This window comes from Macaca thibetana, chromosome 9 (genome assembly GCF_024542745.1).
Source record: "Macaca thibetana thibetana isolate TM-01 chromosome 9, ASM2454274v1, whole genome shotgun sequence".
Taxonomy (NCBI): domain Eukaryota; kingdom Metazoa; phylum Chordata; class Mammalia; order Primates; family Cercopithecidae; genus Macaca; species Macaca thibetana.
The window spans coordinates 74,397,000-74,416,747 of record NC_065586.1 but is presented as its reverse complement, the minus strand read 5'-3'; the positions used below and the strand labels follow the sequence as shown (position 1 = coordinate 74,416,747).

The 19,748-nt window shown below is 39.4% G+C and overlaps 1 protein-coding gene across 5 annotated transcripts in view; it reads right to left on the bottom strand.

The window, feature by feature from the left end:
* FAM13C (family with sequence similarity 13 member C) overlaps positions 1-19,748 on the bottom strand; it is a 113,213-nt gene that overhangs the window by 12,641 nt on the left and 80,824 nt on the right. For all 5 annotated transcript variants that reach the window (XM_050803047.1, XM_050803046.1, XM_050803043.1 and 2 more), the window contains 4 exons: positions 10,149-10,359; positions 8,807-8,945; positions 4,363-4,444; positions 2,712-2,923 (listed from right to left, as the gene is read on the bottom strand). In XM_050803047.1, the coding sequence (XP_050659004.1) occupies positions 2,712-2,923; positions 4,363-4,444; positions 8,807-8,945; positions 10,149-10,359 (644 nt within the window). The remainder of the gene's footprint in view (positions 1-2,711; positions 2,924-4,362; positions 4,445-8,806; positions 8,946-10,148; positions 10,360-19,748) is intronic.

Sequence of the window (19,748 nt, the reverse complement as noted above, 5' to 3'; positions counted from 1 at the left end):
CAGTTTGTCCAGGACTGAGGCATTTCCCAGGACATGGGATTTTCAGTGCTAAAAGCAAAAAAGTCTTGGGCAAACTGGGACGATTGGTCACCCTATTCCTGAAAGATATTAAATGTAAAATATCCCAAACTAATCATTTATGTTATATTTTTATCTACAACCCCAGTGTGCTCTTCTAGTTTTCTCTGTATCAGTAAACGCTTTTCTGTGAGTAGAAAACAGCTCCTGGCACATAATTCCACTACTAACCTTCCTCAGGCAATCTGCTTTCCTGTCCTCTATCTGAGGATGAGCACTTGTAGACTTAGAGGTTTCACAGTGTTTTGTACTTACTAAGCATGCATCATCCCAGATTCTTCTTTGCCTTCATTTCCTCCCATCTAATGCTTCAACATGTCCTTTTGATTCTACTTTCAAAATATACTTTGATTGTGTCCACTTCTTTCCCTCTCCAAGGCCACCATGCTAATCCAAGCCACCCATTCCATCTACCCTTTTCATTCTTTTCCCTGTGATGTATCCTCCACTTAGCAAGCAGACAGATCTATTAAATGTAATCATGTCATGTCACTTTTCTGCTCTCAACCATTCAACAACTTCCCAATACTTCCCACAGTTTTAAAGGTTCTGTGTGATGGGTTCTAATCTGTCTTTCTGACTTGATATCATGCCATCCTGTTCTCCAACCCTCAACCCCGAGAATTCAAAGTGAACAACAAGGTCTTCCTTTCATCACGGCCTTCATACCTGCAATTCCATCTGTTGAGCATGTTTTCTGCTGCTCCCTTTGACCTGCTGATTCTTCTTTAAATGTCACCTCTTGGCCTTCCTAATCGCTTTATCTAAAGTAGAAACTATACCCATTATTTTCTATCATATCACCTGTTAAATATCCTGCATAGTACTTATCAACATTTTTAATGATTTCTTTTTATTGAGTTGTTTATATCTTGTTGTATCCCCACTCCCAGGACAACATGAACTACATGAGGGCATTGACCCCCCATGACTTCTATATATTTTTTATTTTTTATATCTAGCATCTATTCTACTTCACAACACATAATTGGCATTTACATCTTTTTCAAATGAACTATTGTCCACCAGTCAGTAGGTTTCTCACTTATTGTCACGATAATTATATAAGTAGGTATTACCTGTATTTTACAGATGAGGAAATTGAATCTCAGAGAATCAGTTCACTTGCCAAGTGCCCATGGTTAGAAAGTGGCTGGTTCAAGTGCTGAGTCCTGTTCTAAGTCTACTATATCAATCCCATCTCTCCTCTTACTACCCTTGTTAATTGAGTAGAACATAGATTTAGACATTGACCAAGATGCTTTAATAGATACGGTCAAAGTGACTTTAAAATACTGGAAAGACCTTCAGAAGCACTGAAGGATGGAAAACCACAGATGTACCTGAGAGTTTCTGTATATATATGCAAAAGTTACCCAGTAACTATCACAGAAGTAGAATCTTGGTGGGCTCAGGGATAGGATGGCTGAGTGGATGAAAACCTTCTCTTCACTCCTCACAACATGTATTTGTTGTTGTTGTTTTAAGACTAAAGGTATTTCATAAAGAAAGATGTGGTCACAGGTCCATTTCTACTTGTAGATCACAAGTCCTTATGTAAATGACTAATCCAGGGGCATATTTTGAGCCTTTTGAGATTTGGAATATGTTGTCACTTTATGATTAATACCAGGTAATACACAATAGAACAGGGAAAGGCATCATTCTCCTCAAGAAGACTTCATTTGAAAATTAAATATGCTAGTTTGTTCATTCATCTGCTCATTTTTCCATTCACTCAGCAAACATTTATTCAATACCTACTATGTATAGAAAAGGAGGGGTCATGACCTATAAATAGTACTTCCATGTAAGAAGTTCAAGGTGTAGTACAAGAAACAGTAAATGGCCTACAAGATAGAGCTGTGATAGGGTAGTTACATCTCTTATTCGAGAACTGAAAGTCAATCACACCAGTCTTAGAGTTGAGACAGGGGACTACAAGAAAGCTTCCCTGGCATAATTGAAATGGAAGCATAGATATGCACGACAAGGAGAGATTAACCAGGTAAATACTAATCAGTCTTTTCTTCTTTGTAAAATATAATAAATCTTTTCTTTGAACTCCACGCTCATATATTCAAATGCCTGACAACTCTATCTAGATGCCTCACAGAGACTTCAAAACTAAGATATCCAAAGCTGAAGACTTGCATTTCAACTTAACACTCCTAAGAAACCCTACCTCTCTATTCTTATTATATAAACACCAAACAATTTTTCTTACTATTTATAGATCATCCCTGCTTTATTATTTTTAACAAGACATGAAGAAAGGGGCTGTAACTGGAGTCCTTTCCTTTCAGGCAATATGCTTATTTCTTAGTCTTGGGTTCATTTGCTAATTTTGGGGTGCGGAGAGTTGGAGAGAAAGGGATATGATATACCCTGGTGTCCTTGCCATTTACTTCCTATCAATACACAACACTATAACCTCCAGAATGGTGGCTTAGCCTGGCATCATGTGGCACTACTGCTCATGGCCAGTAACCTATCAGGAACTCATCTGAAATTCTGGAGCCAGGCTAATAAAAATGTCTATGTAATGACAAAGTGCTCTGATAAATTGGATGATCTCACCAGCACTGTGTGAACTATAGGGGCCCTCTATATAACAAGACATGGTGATGTACCTTAGAATCCTCCTGGGGAGGAAGTTGCTCTCTTTTCTCCTTCAGGCATGTCAAAACAGCATCTGGAGTCTCTTCTCCAGAGGAGCTTGGCTCCAGGCCCGCAGCTTCCGGCTTCCCATTTTCTCTGGGGACCGTGGGTTGCTCACAGGACAGGTTTCTAGGTTGACCTTTAGGAGCACTCCCTTGTTCTTCTGACAGCTTTAGCTTTAGTTCTAAGAGAAAAGCTGTAAGTTACCATAAGCAAAGAGAACCCACTAGCCCTAATAAGAACAGAGAGCCTTTCAGGAATTCCTTCCCCTGATGCCAAATCTGTAGAAATGAACACTAATGATGGCTTTCCATAGGGCAATGGCAACCCTATAAGCAGAGCCACTAGCATAGGCTCCCAATCAGGTGTGAAAACAGGGCTCTAGAGGCTAGGATCTCATGGAGGTGGAGGATATGTATGGCAGTAGCACAGTGGTTTAGATTTCAGAGGAGGAAGAGTTTGCAGGAAAACCAGTGGCACCTGGCCCCACCTGCCATGTACTGTAGCACCTGAAATTCCACACCCAAAGATTTATGTACTTATATTTTGAAGTTGTGGGTTCATCAAGAGCCCCTGTGGAAATGCAAGTAATTCTGCAAGACATTATACATGTAGACACCCAAGGAAATACAGGAGGGAGTGGGAAAGGGTAGATGGGAATGTCAGCCCCAACTTGACAGATTTTGCTATTTTTTCTTATGGTAGCTTTTAAGATTCAGGAATTATTACAATATGGCTTTATATAAACCTAGATAATTTAAAATAAAAAAGCCCCCTGAGACTTATCAAGGAATTACATTTTAGAGTATGCAAGGGTACTGGTTGTTTGAATGAGGCATTTATATTTATTTCTCAGTTACATAGCTCATTTTCTTTGTTTGATGTTTGCTTCCTAGTTAGACTTTGTCTTGATGTTTAAACATTACATATTGTATAAACTTGCCACAAATTTACAGTTTAATACCACTGAATTAATATTCCCTTCTAGTTCTTTTTAGTCACTCTCCTTCCAGAAATTTGGAAAAACTCCCATGTCTCTAAGTATTAAAGTTAGAGTGTGGAGAGAGGAAGAAAATAATTTTTTATTGGTAAATAACAAGTCTCTTTTAAATGGATTTTAGAGTTAATACTCTCACCACCATCTCCAGAGAAAGACAGAAAAAGGACACTAGCCCATACGGCAGGAGAACCACATTCTACACCTGGCCCACCACCTTCCAGCTCTGTAACCCTCCCCTCTCTATGAGCATAAATGTCCTCATCCATGCACTGAAGTGTGTGGAGTAAATGATTTCTCAGACCCCTTCTGTTTCTAACATCCAACAATCCCATAACCTAGGGAGGTTAGTGCTCCACATGTTAAAATGTTCCTGGCATTGAAGTGAATCATTCCACTTGGGAGTCTGGAGGTCCTCAGTTTCTTTGTAAGGAGGTTTATTACATGGGGCCAAACAATGACAGAGATACAGGATGCTTTATTTCAAAAGGGAGCTACAGTCTAAGCAGGAAACAAGGTGCAAGAGGGCACAGGTAGAAATGAATCTAAAATTCTCTGGAGCACATTATCACTAGTTTAACTGCTTCCTTTATGAGGAAAAAAAAAGACCTTTGACTGGCATTTACCTTTGAGCTGTTTACGACCTTTAGCCAAATCATTCATCCATTTCAGGACTTCAGGATTAGAAGTCTTGTCACCATGCGAAGGCTACCAAGGGAAGGAAAAGTGGGGGTGGGAGGGAGGGAAGGAGGGAGAGGGTGGGGAAGAAAAAGAGAAAAGGAAAAACAAAATGTGTAAACACCTGAGCCATACAAAGATAGTTTAGGAATATATAAAGCTGGGAGAGAAATTCGGGTGTGAAATTTCTGATGGAGTTGCTTCTGATGAAGTTACCTCTAGAAAACAGTAAATATTCTTGACCTCCTCTACTCTTTAATCATTGCTATGGGCATTATTTCTAAATGTGCCTGGTCACTTAATATTTTTCATAGTCCTGGCCGTGCCAGTGCCCCTGCCGTCAAGCTGTCAATCACCTTGCAGGTTACCCACAGCCCATATATACCCCATTGCCAGGCCATTTTCTGTAGCACTGCAGATGATTGCACTGATACAAACCAGTACTTACTACCTTGCTTGTGGCTCACACACATGCTTATGACCATAACCTGTGGGAGAATACTGAAAAACTGGAAGATTTAGCTCTTACCAGTTATATCCTCTAAGCTAAAGAAAGGAGACCCCAGAATCTCTAAAACCTGACAGTATTCCTGAGAAGTCAGTCTGTTAGGGGGATATGCAGATTTCTAACACCTTCACTAGTGGTAGCCAAACATACTGTCCCTCTACCCCCACAGATCAGTAAAAACGGTTCTTAAACAAGTCAAGGCTACCATAGTAACTTACATGCAGGCTCAAGAAAATTAATGGTTACTTTAAATTAAGGATTTACAAGGAACTATAAAATAAGCTTAAGATGACATGATCATAAACATAATAGCCTGAAATATTTGCATTGTTAATGACCAAATCTAGGGGCTGTCATTTTTTCTTTAAGGATCCACTAAATCCATGTAACAATGGCAGGATGTTGGTGAGAGGAAGGCATAGGAAGATAGGAGATTTTTCAAACTCAAAGGAAAAAACTACTGTGTGACAGGATCATCACATGTACATGAGTCTAGGTATGCTCATTGTAAAACACAAGGCATGATTCTGTCAGTTCTAGAGTGATTTAAAAACCATACATTTTAAGATTAAAATAGAAAAGAAGATTGACAATGATTCTTTCCTGGAAGAACTTGAATAGGAAACTGGTTTCCCTGAGGGATGGCAGGGGGTTGGGGAAGGGGTTGGAGGAAAAAAAAAAAAAAAGCTGGTTTCAGGACCATGGACAGTGACACGTGGCCATCAATCCCCACCTCTCTAAAACCGCTTAGCCTAGTCCTGTCTGTGGTTTGCTAGAATGATGCACTGTATAGTCTAGTACTTTGGTTTGGGTAGCAGTCTGGTTACATGGAAAGCCAGTGTTTTACATTTGATTTCTCAAAATCCTCAGAAAATTCTCCACTCTGATCTGAGAACACATCTTGTTGAACAATGCTTCACTGGATCTGTTCCACACAGTTATTTCTATCTTTTGAAATATGGTAAAAACAAACACACACAAAAAAATACTAAGGCTTTAATCCAGTGACTGCAAAAGAAATAAGTTTTCACTATGGTGCATAGAACTTAGGAGAAATTTAAGGCTAAATTTTGGACAAAATAATTTAAAGCCTGAAATCAGTTTCTGAAATGAATTTACTTCCCTACCCTTGAAGAAGCTGTTAAAAGGGTTAAATCAAGCTCACATGGATAGCAGCTCTCAAATCACATGAAAAGTTCCCATATACAAGCTGTAGATCTTCAAGACTTAACTTCTTAAGTGAAATATTCTGATTCAAAAGGCCATAACACCCAGAAATTACATAGGTTTAGGTTTTGTTCAATGCAATTAAAATTGACCTCCTAAGTGCCATTGTATGAGATTTGTGATCTGCCAAAGATGGTTCAAAAAGACACATTAGAAACATTACTGGGAGGGTTATAAAAAGACCTCAGTTGCTGTTCTGGCTAGAACTATTCTTTGCTGTGTGATTCTGGGAAACTCACTTCCCCTTTCTGGGCCTCAGTTTCTTCAGTTGTCAGATAAGACAAAAGACTCACTGATTCTTTCCAATTCTAACATTCCCTGATTCCACTGAAAGTAGACATCTGGCTGACGCAGCCTTTTCTTAGCCCAAGAGTCCAATAATCAAATGCAAAATCAGATGTAGAGATGTAGAGAATTTGGGGTAGGTGTATAAAATGGTTACAGTAAACAGAGATGGAAAGATATACGTGATACATGGGTATTAGAAAGGCACAGAGGCCCAGCAGGAGCCCAGATTCAAAAATTAGCAGTGGGTGCTATGAATTCCACAGTCAGATTGCCAGGAAGGGGAGCCTTACATACAGCAACGGTTAAAGCCCATTGACATGTCAAACCTCTAAGCACAGCCTGGCCCTGACAGGAAGGAAAGGGGTTTCCTGAGACATGTGAGGTTCTGATTATAACAAAGACTTTTATACACACTGAAGCAGCGGTGACCAAGGAGCCTCCTTCCCCTACTGCTCCCTGATCTGTCCTTCCATAAGTGTATTTAAGTATATGTTTGTGTGTGTATGTGTGTGTGTGCATGTGCATGCATGTGCATGTGTGCTCTAGCTTCAGAAAACTCTAGATAAAGGCAGGAGATGTTTCCAGGTGGAATTCTCTTCCAAAATAAGCATCCAAGATCTGTGACTGTGGGTAGAAAACTCCAGTGGAAAATTAACATGTACAGTTTTCCTTTATTTTCTGACAAGGCAGAGACTGCCATGGAGTAGCCTATTTAAATATGTAACTCATAGATTAAAAAGTTAGTGTTATCTAGGACCATTTACTCCCTTTGTACCAAACACTGTAATAAGCATTATGTATGTACTTCCTTATTTACTACTTACAAACTTAAGAAGTCACTACCTAATACTCCATTTTACAAATGGCCAAACTGTGACTCAGAAAGATAACAAGTCCAAAATCACAGAGTCCTATAAAAGTAGCTGTGCTGGATTCAAATCCAAAATAGTCTGAATCAAGAACTGCCAGATAAGATGTGTTAACGGGTGCTGGGAATGGAGCCTCTGGTTGTTACTCTGTATTTTCCAATATGAGAATATCATAGATCCAATAACACCCCAGCAGCAAACAGGTGAAATCAGCTTCTCTCAGGATATCTGGAGCTTTTAAAATGCAGACACTTAAAAATTTTACTTATATTCTATTGCAAAACCTACTCATCTGTAATCCACTGACCCAAGTTGTGACTTGATAGAACACAACTATCTTAGGCAAGTCATTTCCATCAGGTGTCAGTTTCATTGTCTGTAAAATAAAATCCTGGACTAATGATGTGTTGAGCTCCCTTCTGCTCTATAAAAGACAATAAATAGCTGTGACTGCCTGACTCTGGGGAAGATAATCTTCAACATCCTAAGGTTGCCTTGAAAGCCAATCTGATTTTCCCCCCATTTCTACAAAGCTAAAATCTGCTCCTTAAAACTCCTCCTTCAGTGAATTTGAGGCCACTGTGGGAAACAAGACAGGAAGAATGGAAGAGTGAAATATTACCCACTCTCACCTCCCTCCCCAGAACTTACTCTATACTCACAAGAACTTTCCAATGGCCTCTGTACCAAGTGTTTAGTGAACATTTAAATATTTCAAGATGTATGAGAGATTATTCCCTGTTCTCTTTTATTCTAATAACAAGCTGTTCTGGGCTCTCTGCCAAAGACCCAATATCTTTGTCCAATTCTCCGTGGATATGATTTTCTCTATGCCATGGTCACCACTGGAGAAAATAAAAGCAACACTGACCATCAAGACACTTACCTATGACCCTATTGTTTCTTACATAAAAAGAAAGGAGGCTGATATTTGCTGCACTGCAGTACTAGCATGAAAACTAGTGTCTCTCTGATGGGGAAAGGGTGGCTTAGGGTTGGTTCTTATGAGTGGCCTGAACAGATGTCATTTGAGAGGTCCTCATTCACCAACGAGGAAATACTTTAATGTCAAAGAAACCATCTCTACCTCATTCTGTTCCACAATTGTAGATTCCTCCCTTGGGTCTTTAATAAGTTCTTATCAAAATGCAATTGAGAAAAAGTAAAAACAAACAAACAAACAAACAAAAAAAACCACACTATATTTCAAAAGCCTTCCAAATTTTGTTCCTCAGAAAAAAAAGGCAAGATCAATAATCAAATAAGATTGGAAATAATAGTTGTAATCCATGACTAGAAAATATCCTAGCAGAGATCAAGTGACAGCAGGTGAGAACAAGATAGATAAAAGATGAAGACTCTATGATAGGTCCAGGTTGGCCCATGGGAACACAACTGTCCCCTGGCAAAGAAGGGTACCCAGAAAGGAAGGACAGAGGCTGAGGAGAATCCACACACCTCTGACCAGTCCGCTCCTATGTCAAACCCCAGAGTCCTTACCCGGTATTTCTTTTCTTGTTCAAATTTTTCTTCAAATTTCCGAATTTTCCGCTTGAGGCTCTGGATGTGCTTGGTGAGCTGGGTGATGGTCTGTGGCTCCTTGCCATCTCCACAGCTGCAGCGTGAAGAACTCCGCGGCCTGCAGTGATTACAGGGAGGAAGGAGTATCAAAAACAGTGGGCTTCCAGTAAACAGTTCTGTTGATCTACAAACCAAAATTCCTGGATTGTCAGAGAAATCCAGAGGGAAGTTCATTATTTGATGAGGCCACCATGGTAACATCTGCTCATTAATGGAGACTCCCTATCACAAAACTCTGTTATGGGTGGACGTTACCTGGGACTTTAGTGTAAAATGTCAAAATATTAGTCCAGGAAATGCATTTTGTAAAGCTTAGAGGAGGCCAATTTAAGACTCGAAAGAGACCGCACCGTTGAGGTCCTGTCCTCAATAAGTTGCACACGCCACACCTGCCAACATTTTCAAGGAAGATTTAGATGAGTGGTTAACTTTTCTTGACATAACAGGACTTTTTTTAATATGATGAAAGGATGTGCCCCTTCTCCAGAAATTGCATACACCCCCTCACATAACACATACTTTACATGCAATATCAATAATTCACTAACTCTTTCAGGTCCATCGATAGATAGTTCATGGACCCAGGGTTAGATAAAATCAAGAAAAAATGGCATGAGTTCTGAGGGAGAAACCAGGGATTCTCCAGGCATAATTTTAGCCAGAGGATTCTTAATCTTAACTGTATATCAAAATTATTTGTGGAACTTAAACATAAATAACACACAGTTCCTCAATCTCAAATGCAAATTCCAAGTGGAATGTGTAGGGGGCAGGCATCTGATTACACACACACACATGCACACACACACATACATTATTTGGACAAGGGTAGCTATTGTAAGCTACCACTTTTCTAGAATCTAAGAAGAAATGTAGATGGACATCTCCAAAGTGTTCTCACAACTCATCCATGGATGCTACCACTGGACATGGAAAGAATATTGAGTTCGTCAAGAATGATATGTCTGATATGTGCATGTACATATACTTATTTAAGATTCTGTTCATTTCACCAAAAATGTTCAAACATGTGAGCCCCTGGGCTATCCTGTCTCTCGTGACCATTTCTTCCTGAGGTATAAGGCTTGCAATGGCATCCCCAACTAGCAAGTACACTGATTTTTGTCATTTATTGTTCCAGTCACGCAGTTGTGTTAGGCAGGCACATTTGTGCTATTTCAGTCATACTTCACTGTAGTTTATAAATGTGATATTTGAAAAACTGTACGAAACGAAGACAATAACAAAACAGTTTTCTTACATCATAAACTGCTGAGTGCTGGGTGGAGATGGGGCTGACTCGGGGTCTAAGTTGAATCTCTGACTTTGGCTGAAGATGGAGCATCGTGGTGACAGCAGTGGGTTGTCACCGTCGGTGATGTGATAGAGCAGCCTGCTGGTCCCCACAGACTGGAGGTCTTCTGGTGCACTGTCGGCCTCATTCTGCCCATCTTTATGGACTGGTGAGGGGTCTGGGCAAATGAGACAAATCATCAAGACTTAGAAATGACAGAGGGCTTGAGACTGTCATGTTCCTAAATAAAGATCATATGCATTCATTATAATGGCTTGCCTCTTTGTCATTTCTTCCTTCTGGGGATATGAAAAGCTTTCAAAATATTGTCATGTTTATTGTCACAGAACTTGGACAGAAAATATTACAAAGCTGTTAACAAAACAAATAAAACAAGTAAGTTTGGTATGAGTTAGACAATCAATACAATCCCAAACTACAAAACAATCCTCTTTTTATTTCACATTATTTGCATAAGTCAGAGGGTATATTACAAAGTGTTAGAGCAATAAAATGAAAACAATAAAATGGAGCTGGAGCAGAAGATTATAGATTATCAGGAAGAAAAGGAATAACAACCAGTGAAGGAAGGGAGAGAATGGAGTAGGAGGAAGAAAGAGAAAAGAAAAACAAGAGGAAGAGAGGGGAGAGGAGTCCCCAGAAAGAAAATTATTCAGCAGTCATCAAAAATGATGGAGAACTCTGCTTATCAACAAGGAATGATGTTCAGAATATGCTAAATGGGAACCACAAGTTTTAAAACAAAACATCCCATTTTATATAAACACACACGTTTATATGTACAAATAGATGCACTAAAAGATCAAAGGTTATGTAGCAACTGCAAAGCATGGTAGAATCAGGAATAATTCTATTTTTTTCTCTAAAACTTTATGTACCATTTTATTGCAGGAAAAACAAAAAACATACACAAAACCTGCTCCAAATCCTCTCCCCAGCTAGCCATCTCTGTCCCTGAATTCTCACTAGAACCAATCCCCTTTTAAGTTAGTTCCCCACCTTGCGGTCAGTCCAGAAGGTAGGTACCCCTCTGCTATGGAAGTAAGGGCAGGGGACTGAGGCGCAGCAGCAGGGCATCAGATCATTAGGAAACTGAGTCAGGGAGCCAGAAGAAGGAGCTCTGCACCCTGGACTCTGTACAGAGTTATTCAAGAAGCAGCCCAGTCTCCTTCTCAAGTTTTCTCAACAGATAAGTCAGGACCAGCCAAGGCTTTCTCTTACTACTTCTTCTCTAACAAAAGTGGAAAACAAAAGATTTTCTGGATGAATAAGCAGAATCAGAAAACACTGATGATCTGCTTGTCCAAAATAAACACTTATCACAATTTGGTACCAGATGAATCTTAATCAGATTTAGAGTGAGTCCTTATTCTCTAGAATAAGTGACTCCTTATTCTCTAGAATTGCATTTCAAGATTGAAATGCAATCTGCTTTGTGTAACATCAAAGGTCTGATTAGGTCCTCTTGTGTTTTCAGTTGGCTTCTCCCCTGGTGGACTGTAGACTGGAGGGTGGATAACGCCTCCTATTTTGCCTTTGAGGCTCACTGACAGCACTGTCAGTGGCTGAGGCTAGTCAGAAATTGATGTGATGACAAAAGAGTTGGAGGGAGGCGAATGGCAGTGCCTCCAGCCCAAGGCAAGGTGTAGTGGTGTGACTGACACACATCACTACAGGCAACACCCTTGCCATGAATAATTTACCCAGAAAACTCTGCAGTTTGGAAACAGCCCTCAGGAGTAACCGGAATAAGCGTTACTAATCAATAACTCACAGCATATAATATCACCTTTGAAATACACCAGCAGGTGTATGGGTTCCTCATCAAATCCTTTTCTGAAACCACTAGGCTCTAAGAAGAAATGTGTTTTATTCATGTTACCAGTTTCTTGGAAATATCTTCAGAAATAATAATGGGGAAGAAAATAATCCTTAGCAGGCACCTGGGACCACCAAATTTTTGCTGAAATGGAAAAAGTTCTGAGATCTTGAACCCTTCAGCTCAGTTGTGGCCCCAGGGTCAAAATTAACAAGGTCTCTTCTTGGTTGCTGTTTTATAATGCCAAAATGGAAATACTTGGGATCCTAGTCACATGACTGTGAAGCAGTGCCAGGGAAAGATCTGTTTCTGGAACCCATAGAGTCCTAAAATATAACTTTGTAGAATCACAGATCACTACAAATGGCTTTTTTAAAAACTGCATTGCAACAGTAATTGCAAACCTCAATTTATATGGCATCTGTTTTCCCTTGGGCATTTGCGTAATTTACCATGTGGCCCAATTAACATCCTAACCTCCTTGCCTCCAATTCACTATTGAAGGAAGCTGTGAGCCAGAAAGATCCCAAAGCAACCAATTGAAAAACAATACAGTCAAAAACTGGTAATTTTGTAGCCTCTCAGTTCTTTGTCCAAACTCTCCATTTGAGTTGAGAAGGGGTTTAATTAAATCAGCTGACTCATGCATATGTGTGTGTATTTGTGTAGACAGAATTATTGAGCTCTTTGCTCAGAAGAGGCCAGTGTAGATTCAGAGCCAATGCTGCTGCTGTTCTGGGAAGAGTCCAGGCCACTGCTTCCAGAGCCTACTTCCCAGTAGGGAGAAGCTGATGGCAACATTGAACTAAGGTGGAACTTTTGTTCCCTCGGGGCACATTACTTTTTATCCCCAAGGAGGGGCATCTTGCCAGAGCTCATCCTGCAATGCAGTATGTTTTAGAGGAAAGGGTCTGGGAGTTAGGAGTTTGGTGCACCTATACTTTCTGTGGGACTCCAGCCAGTTTGCCCACCTCTCTCAGTTTCATTGTTTGGCCTGTCTTCCTCACAGGACTGTGATAAGAAAAATAAAAGGAGACATTCTGTACAACATTGTGCCAATACAGTAGTCACCACTTATCGGCAGGGGATAAGTTCCAAGACTCCCAGTGGATGCCTGAAACCACAGAGTGCATCAAACCCTATATATACTATGTTTTTTCCTATATAGAGAGAGCTTTGATAAAGTTTAATTCATAAATTAGACACAGTAAGAGATTAACAACAAATACTAAAATAGGACAATTATAACAAGATACTGTAATAAGAGTTGTGTAAATGTGATCTCTCTGAAAATACTTATTGTACTGTACTGTGGGCACCTGAAATGCAGAAAGCGAGACCTAGGATATGGGAAGACGACTGTAGTAACAATGCTGTTACTTATGCTTAAAATTTTGTTAAAAGGGCAGATCCCATATTAAGTGTTAAGTGTTTTTACCTAATTAAACAAATTCTTCTTCTTTGTATTTTCTAAAAATTTTTGTAACAAATGCAGATTAATTTTATAAAAAAGGAAAACACAAGTTAATATTAAAATTTGGGGGGAAAATAAAACTTTCATGAGAAGGGAAGTGAGAAAGCACCCTGGTGGCAGATAATAGTGAGCAAAGACTGTTAGTTTGAATCCCAGGCCTACCACTGGTTAAAGAGAGTTTAGAGATGTCGGACCTTTTTATACCTCAATTTCTTCATCTGTTAAACGGGGAGAATAATGGTGCCTGCCTCACATGACTAAGTGAACATAAAATTATTCTACTACAAAAGTTTTGCCAGATCTAGATAAACTTATTTTTTATTTATATAGTTTTTTAAAAAATGTTCCAACCTACAGTATTTTTTAAATTTAAGCTTCATCCTAAGCAATGGCCAAGAAGTCATTAATTTGATGTACTAGTTACATTTTTAAGAACTAATACACATTAAAATTAATTCCTCCTAAAAGTAACAATATTCACCCATGCATCCTTTGTATAGGGTATTTGGTGAAACCTTAGGATAAAGCATAGAAACTACTGAACACAGTATCTATGAGAACCATTATTTTTAACAAATATTATTATGAAAATAAGAAAGTTGAATATTGTCTTCTCTTACTGAACACCAACCTCATTTGGAATCCCTGCAGGGTTATTGTGGAAAATAAGAACCAATATACCCCTTAACATGTTGTCACTACTCTGAGTCCCTATTTATAAAAATGTAATATTTATAAAAACATTGTTATTAGATATAGTAATCATCATATCTAATATTTATGAAGTGAGTCACTGTTTCCTCAATCTTATTCTGAGATTTTTTGCATGTATTTAATCTTCATAACAACTACATGAGGCTGGTAGTAAAATGCTCTCCATTTTAAATTCACTAGGAAAGGTTGCATAACTAGGCTATCTCCATTCAGGGAGAGTTTGACCAGTGCTTGATATAGAAGACTCCACATCTCTGACACCGGAAGCCAGAGTGTTTCTGGCAGCCCAGTCACTGAGCAGAAGGGAACATAGAGAAGAAAAGTAGTTACCATCAGTGTGTGAAGGCCAAAAGACCCCTTCTGCTCAGTCTGCAACCCCAAGCAGAAGCAAATGCTACATTACAGTGGTTAAAAGAGTTAGTCAGATTTAAAAATATATCTTTCTAATGTGAATTTTTAAAGCTATTCCAAACCTAAGTAAATCTCTATCTGCAAACACTTGAGATGGGGTGCTGAGATGTGTAGATCTGTAAAGTTGCACTCTTGGGATTTCCCATCATGGTGGGCTCATAAATAGCATTCAGGGACATTCCAAAATGCCAAACATCAGCCTTTGTTGGTTTCAAACGCTATATAAGCCAAAAGTGTGTCCGTGGTTCTAATGAGGTTCAGGCCTTAGCATTCTCAACCAGTCTCTCTCAGGACAGACAGCGGGAGGATAATAGCATCACACACACACAAAGAGGACCACAAAAACAAAGATGAAAAACAACAGAGAAAATATCTGATGGATACATGATGGGTTCAGTTTTAGGTATGTCGCATTTGAGTTCCTGAGGCACTAAAGGGTTAGCTATATGGTTAGAGGGGAGAGAACATGGGTAAACCTGAAGTCATCCCAATAACCAAGGCCAGGAAAATAGATGAACTTCCTTGGTTAGAGATCACTGAGAAAGGAGAAGCAGTATCATCATGTCAGGTGGGAATGACGGCAGATGAGAAGGGACTCTGAGTTTGGGAGACTGACTGAGCAGTGAGGAGGTCAGCACTCCAAGCAGTCCTATGTGTCAGTTTCTACAGATGGCCACTAGATGTGTTAGGGAGCTGGAGGGGTGGGAAATATGTCACCCTGAAAACAGGGCTGGGCTTCATGACAGTCACCCTGCAGACCCAAGAGGCAATTTGCCATAATGAATAAAAACATGAGCCACAGGCTCAGGAAGACCCAGATTCTCGTCCCAGTTTTGTCACTGGTGTAACCTGGGATGCATTATTTGATCTCTCTCAATCTCATTGAATTTGAGAAATAACCAAGGCAAATGGCCAATGGACAGCTTCTGATCTCTGAGAACATCTATTACCCTTCCTATGTCACCAAAATGGAGCCAACTGCTCAAATAACAATGAGGCTGAACAATGTCCTGCCCAGGTCCAGGGTTCTGCCTGAGCTGTGGAGCTAGGGAAAGAGAAATCATCCATGATAGTGTAGAAGATTCAGAAGTGCCCTCTAGGAATACAGAGAGAGCTGGGTGCTGGATGCTTATCATTTTTCAGCCTACTTGACTCTCCAGGTCTTCTAGTCGATTCTTGAATAGTTGATCACCTTAGTGGTACAGCTGATAAAAATCTGCTATTAAGATGAGAAAAGCTATTTTCAAATGGGAGTTTTCATTTATGAGCAGAAGCGCTATAGGGAGAATATTTGGGGAACATTGAATATACAAAGCTAACAGAAAGACCACTGAAGGAAATTCCAACCTTCGAAGTGGGCGATAACTTTACTAGGCTCATCCAAGTCAATTAGAAAGTGTAGTCAAGAATGATTCATCTCAAGTGTCATGAGTTAGGCTGAATTAGCCAATTCACTCAAGGAAGTTGGACCAGCAGCTCCAGATAGAGGCACAGGAATGTATGATTCTCAAGGAACTCAAAGAGACAGGACAGGTTGTCTACCTAGCCCTGGGCCTGGGAGCCATCCAGAGCAGTGTCAGACACCAAGCTTCTGGGCATGCCATCTGCTCACTTCCAGGCAGTCTTTCTATGCATGGAAAGCTGATACTAAAATAACCCAAAGAAAGGATTTTTAAAGTGACTAAAATATATAGGAAACCTGTGTGCAGGGGAAAAGTGGTAATTGAGAACTCTCTGTATGTTCAATTTTTTTTGTAAACCTAAAACTGTTTTGAAAAATAAAGTTTATTAATATTTTTTATAATGACTATAGGCTACCGGTTAGAAGCCCAGGCTCTGGAGTCAGAGGCTTGGGCTTGGTCTGTGATACCACTTGTTGGCAGTTGTTACATCCTTGACCAGGTGAGTCTCTTCAAATTCAGAATTCTCATTTGTAAACAGTTGAAGACAAATATAATCAGGTATAATAACACAGTACTTGGTCTAATGTAAAAAGTGAATTAAAAAAATTAAATAACTACCTGGCAGTTTGGGCTGTAGGACTGATATTTCCTTCCTATAAAGCCGTTGGAGAAGTAGCCTCAGACAATTACAGTCATCTATACATTTTGAAATATTTCCTTAGAAAACAAGGGGTTAATGCGAAGTTCCTTTCTTCATAGATTATGAAGATGGTTATAAAAGCATCACAGAAAAATTATTAATAGTAGATAACTTTTCTGGCCAAGTTACGTCATAGGTTTAGGACAGGACAGATTTTACTGTTACAAATGTAATTCCAAATTTAATAGGTAGTATTTATTCAGCCATCAGCTCTATAGATTATTGCTGTTATAAATACCTTTTGCTTAGGAGAATAAGTGTAATATCAATCATATGCAAGATTCTAGAGGGCACCTAGGGAATGAACAATACGAAATGTCATTTCCACTCCCTGAAAGTAGTTAGAAATTACGATAGAATACCTATTCAAAGACAAATGTAAGCATTATCAACTGGAGGAAAGGAGACATGAGTTCTGAGTACAGAAAGAATGCCCAGCTTTTAACATAATGATAGCTGACATTTATGGAGCATTTGCTCCATAAGGTCTTAATGCTAAGACCTTCATATGTATTATAGCATGCCATTCTTACAACAATCCTAGGAATTAGATAGCATGCTTTTTCCCATTTTAAACAAAAGGAACTGAGGAGGATGAGAGAGTAAATAACCTGTCCCAAATCACCCAAGTAGCATATGAAGTTCTGCAAGGAACTATCTTTCTGAGCAAGGCAGAGCCTTTTGCAAAGGGCAGAGTTGAATTAATGTTTTAAGAAATTAATTCAGTTCTAATCCTTGCAAGTGCATCCTGGATTAATCTTGTTTTACATTTCAGAAATGGCATGGAAGAAGAAATTTTTAAACAACAGTTGATATGAAAAATATATCTGGGTTTTCAAGAAGTCTATGCATGATTTTCATGCCAAAGATTGTTTTAAAACAAAACTGAATGATGATTGGGCCATGTTTTGCAAAGGATGCAAAGCTAACAATATGCAGCTAAGGGAAGAGATTAATTTCTGTCTTTATGATGGACATGTCAGTACCAATCCTTGCAAATGGGTCCTGGATTAATCTTATTTTACATTTCAGAAATGGCATGGAAAAGGAAGCACAGAATGATAAATCTGAGTCTGCAGATGATGTTAACATTTTTCAGAGTGAAATGCTAAGCAACCACAGACCAAGCTCATAAACCATGAAGCAGAGGTTCAATAGTGGCAGATGACTTGCACTGTGGGCCAGTAAGTGATGCCATTAAAGAAAACAAAGCCAGCTACTCCTAACAAATAACAAGCACCAAGCTATTAGTTTAATCAGGTATGGGACTTGGGGAGCTCTGATAGAGTATACTGATATGACAAAAAAGCCAAGAAAATACTGTGCATCTCTAGCAAGGGTTTGGAAAACAATCCCACAGGCATAATTATTTCATATTTATTTTATAAAATGCCCCTGTTCCCATTTTCAGGTATTAATTCGTTTTTTTAAAATTGAGGTCATTGTAGATTCACATGCTGCTGTAAGAAATAGTAGAGATCCCTTGTATAGTTTGCCGTTTCTTCCAGTGGTGACATTCTGTAAAACTAAAGTACCTCTGCTGATATTTACAAATAAAATATAGTTTTTGACTCCATGTGAAATACACTATGCAGTTCAGGTAAATATACATCAAGAGAGGCACAGGGACCTAGAGATGGATTCAATCAGGGGAGGCAAAATTACAGAAACAGAGGGGCTGTAGCAAATAAATCAACTACAAATCTAGGTCTCTTCAGTCTGCCAAGACAAAGTCAGGAATGGATTTTTAAAATGACTTTCAAAATATGTTAATTATATAGAGGGTATTTAGACCAGCTATATACTTCATTCCAAATTCTAGAATATCAGAACTTTGGGGACTTACCATTTAAGCTGGATGGTAAATAGCATAGTGATGAAGAGTTTAGGCTATGGAGTCAGAGTGGGGAAGGCCCCGCTGCCACTTCCCCATTTTCCACCCAACCACCATGTACTCAGCAGCTTTGGGCCCTTCAGCCAGTGTATTAGTTTGCTTTCATGCTGCTGATAAAGACATATCCAAGACTGGGCAATTTGTAAAAGAAAGAGGTTTATTGGACTCACAGCTCCACGTGGGTGGGGAAGTCTAACATTAACGGCAGAAGGTGAAAGCCTTGTCTCACATGGTGGCAGACAAGAGAATAGAGCTTGTGCAGGGAAACTCCCCTTTTGAAAACCATCAGACCTCATGCGACATTCACTATCACGAGAACAGCATGGGAAAGATCTGCCCCCATGATTCATTTACCTCCCACCGGGTCCCTCCCACAACACGTGGGAATTCAAATTTGGTGGGGACACAGCCAAACCATATCAGCAGTTGCATCTCCAAGTTGATTTCCCCATCTTTAATCTAGGGGTGATAATGAAAACTATATCATAGAGTTCTTGTGAAGAATAAGAAAATCCATCCACTAATGCCCAGTCCATCCACTAATGCCTGATACAAGTAAAGAGGTCATTGTTACCTAACGTTGATGTTATTCACTTAAGAGCTTTTAAAGCAAAGGTTTCTGAACCTCAGCACTATTGACCATTCAGCACTATTGGACCAGATAATTCCTTGATGGGGGAGAAGGGTGGTCCTCTGCATTTCAGGATGTGCATTTCAGGATTTTCCTGGCCTCTACTCACCAGAGGCCAGGAAAGTCCACCCCCTCATTGTAACCAGTTATGTCTCTAGATACTGCCAAATGTCCTCAAGGGGGGCAAAAAATAGACCCCAATTGAAAAACCTCTATTTTAAGGGAACCAACTTACGACAAATAAATGAAGTGCTACTTTCCATAATAGTAGCCATTTTTTAAGTTAAAGCATTAGGTGGTACATCCTGAATATATATAAAGGCTCTAGAAGGCTTTAGAAGTCTCAGTGTGTCTCATACACACACACACACACACACACACACACACACACACCATAATGAATTAAGTTTATAAAAGATATTTGGAAATTTTGTGTACTCCTGAGGTTGAATGAAGATCTCACTGACTTTCAAAGACTATCTGGGGTTGCCACCACATAG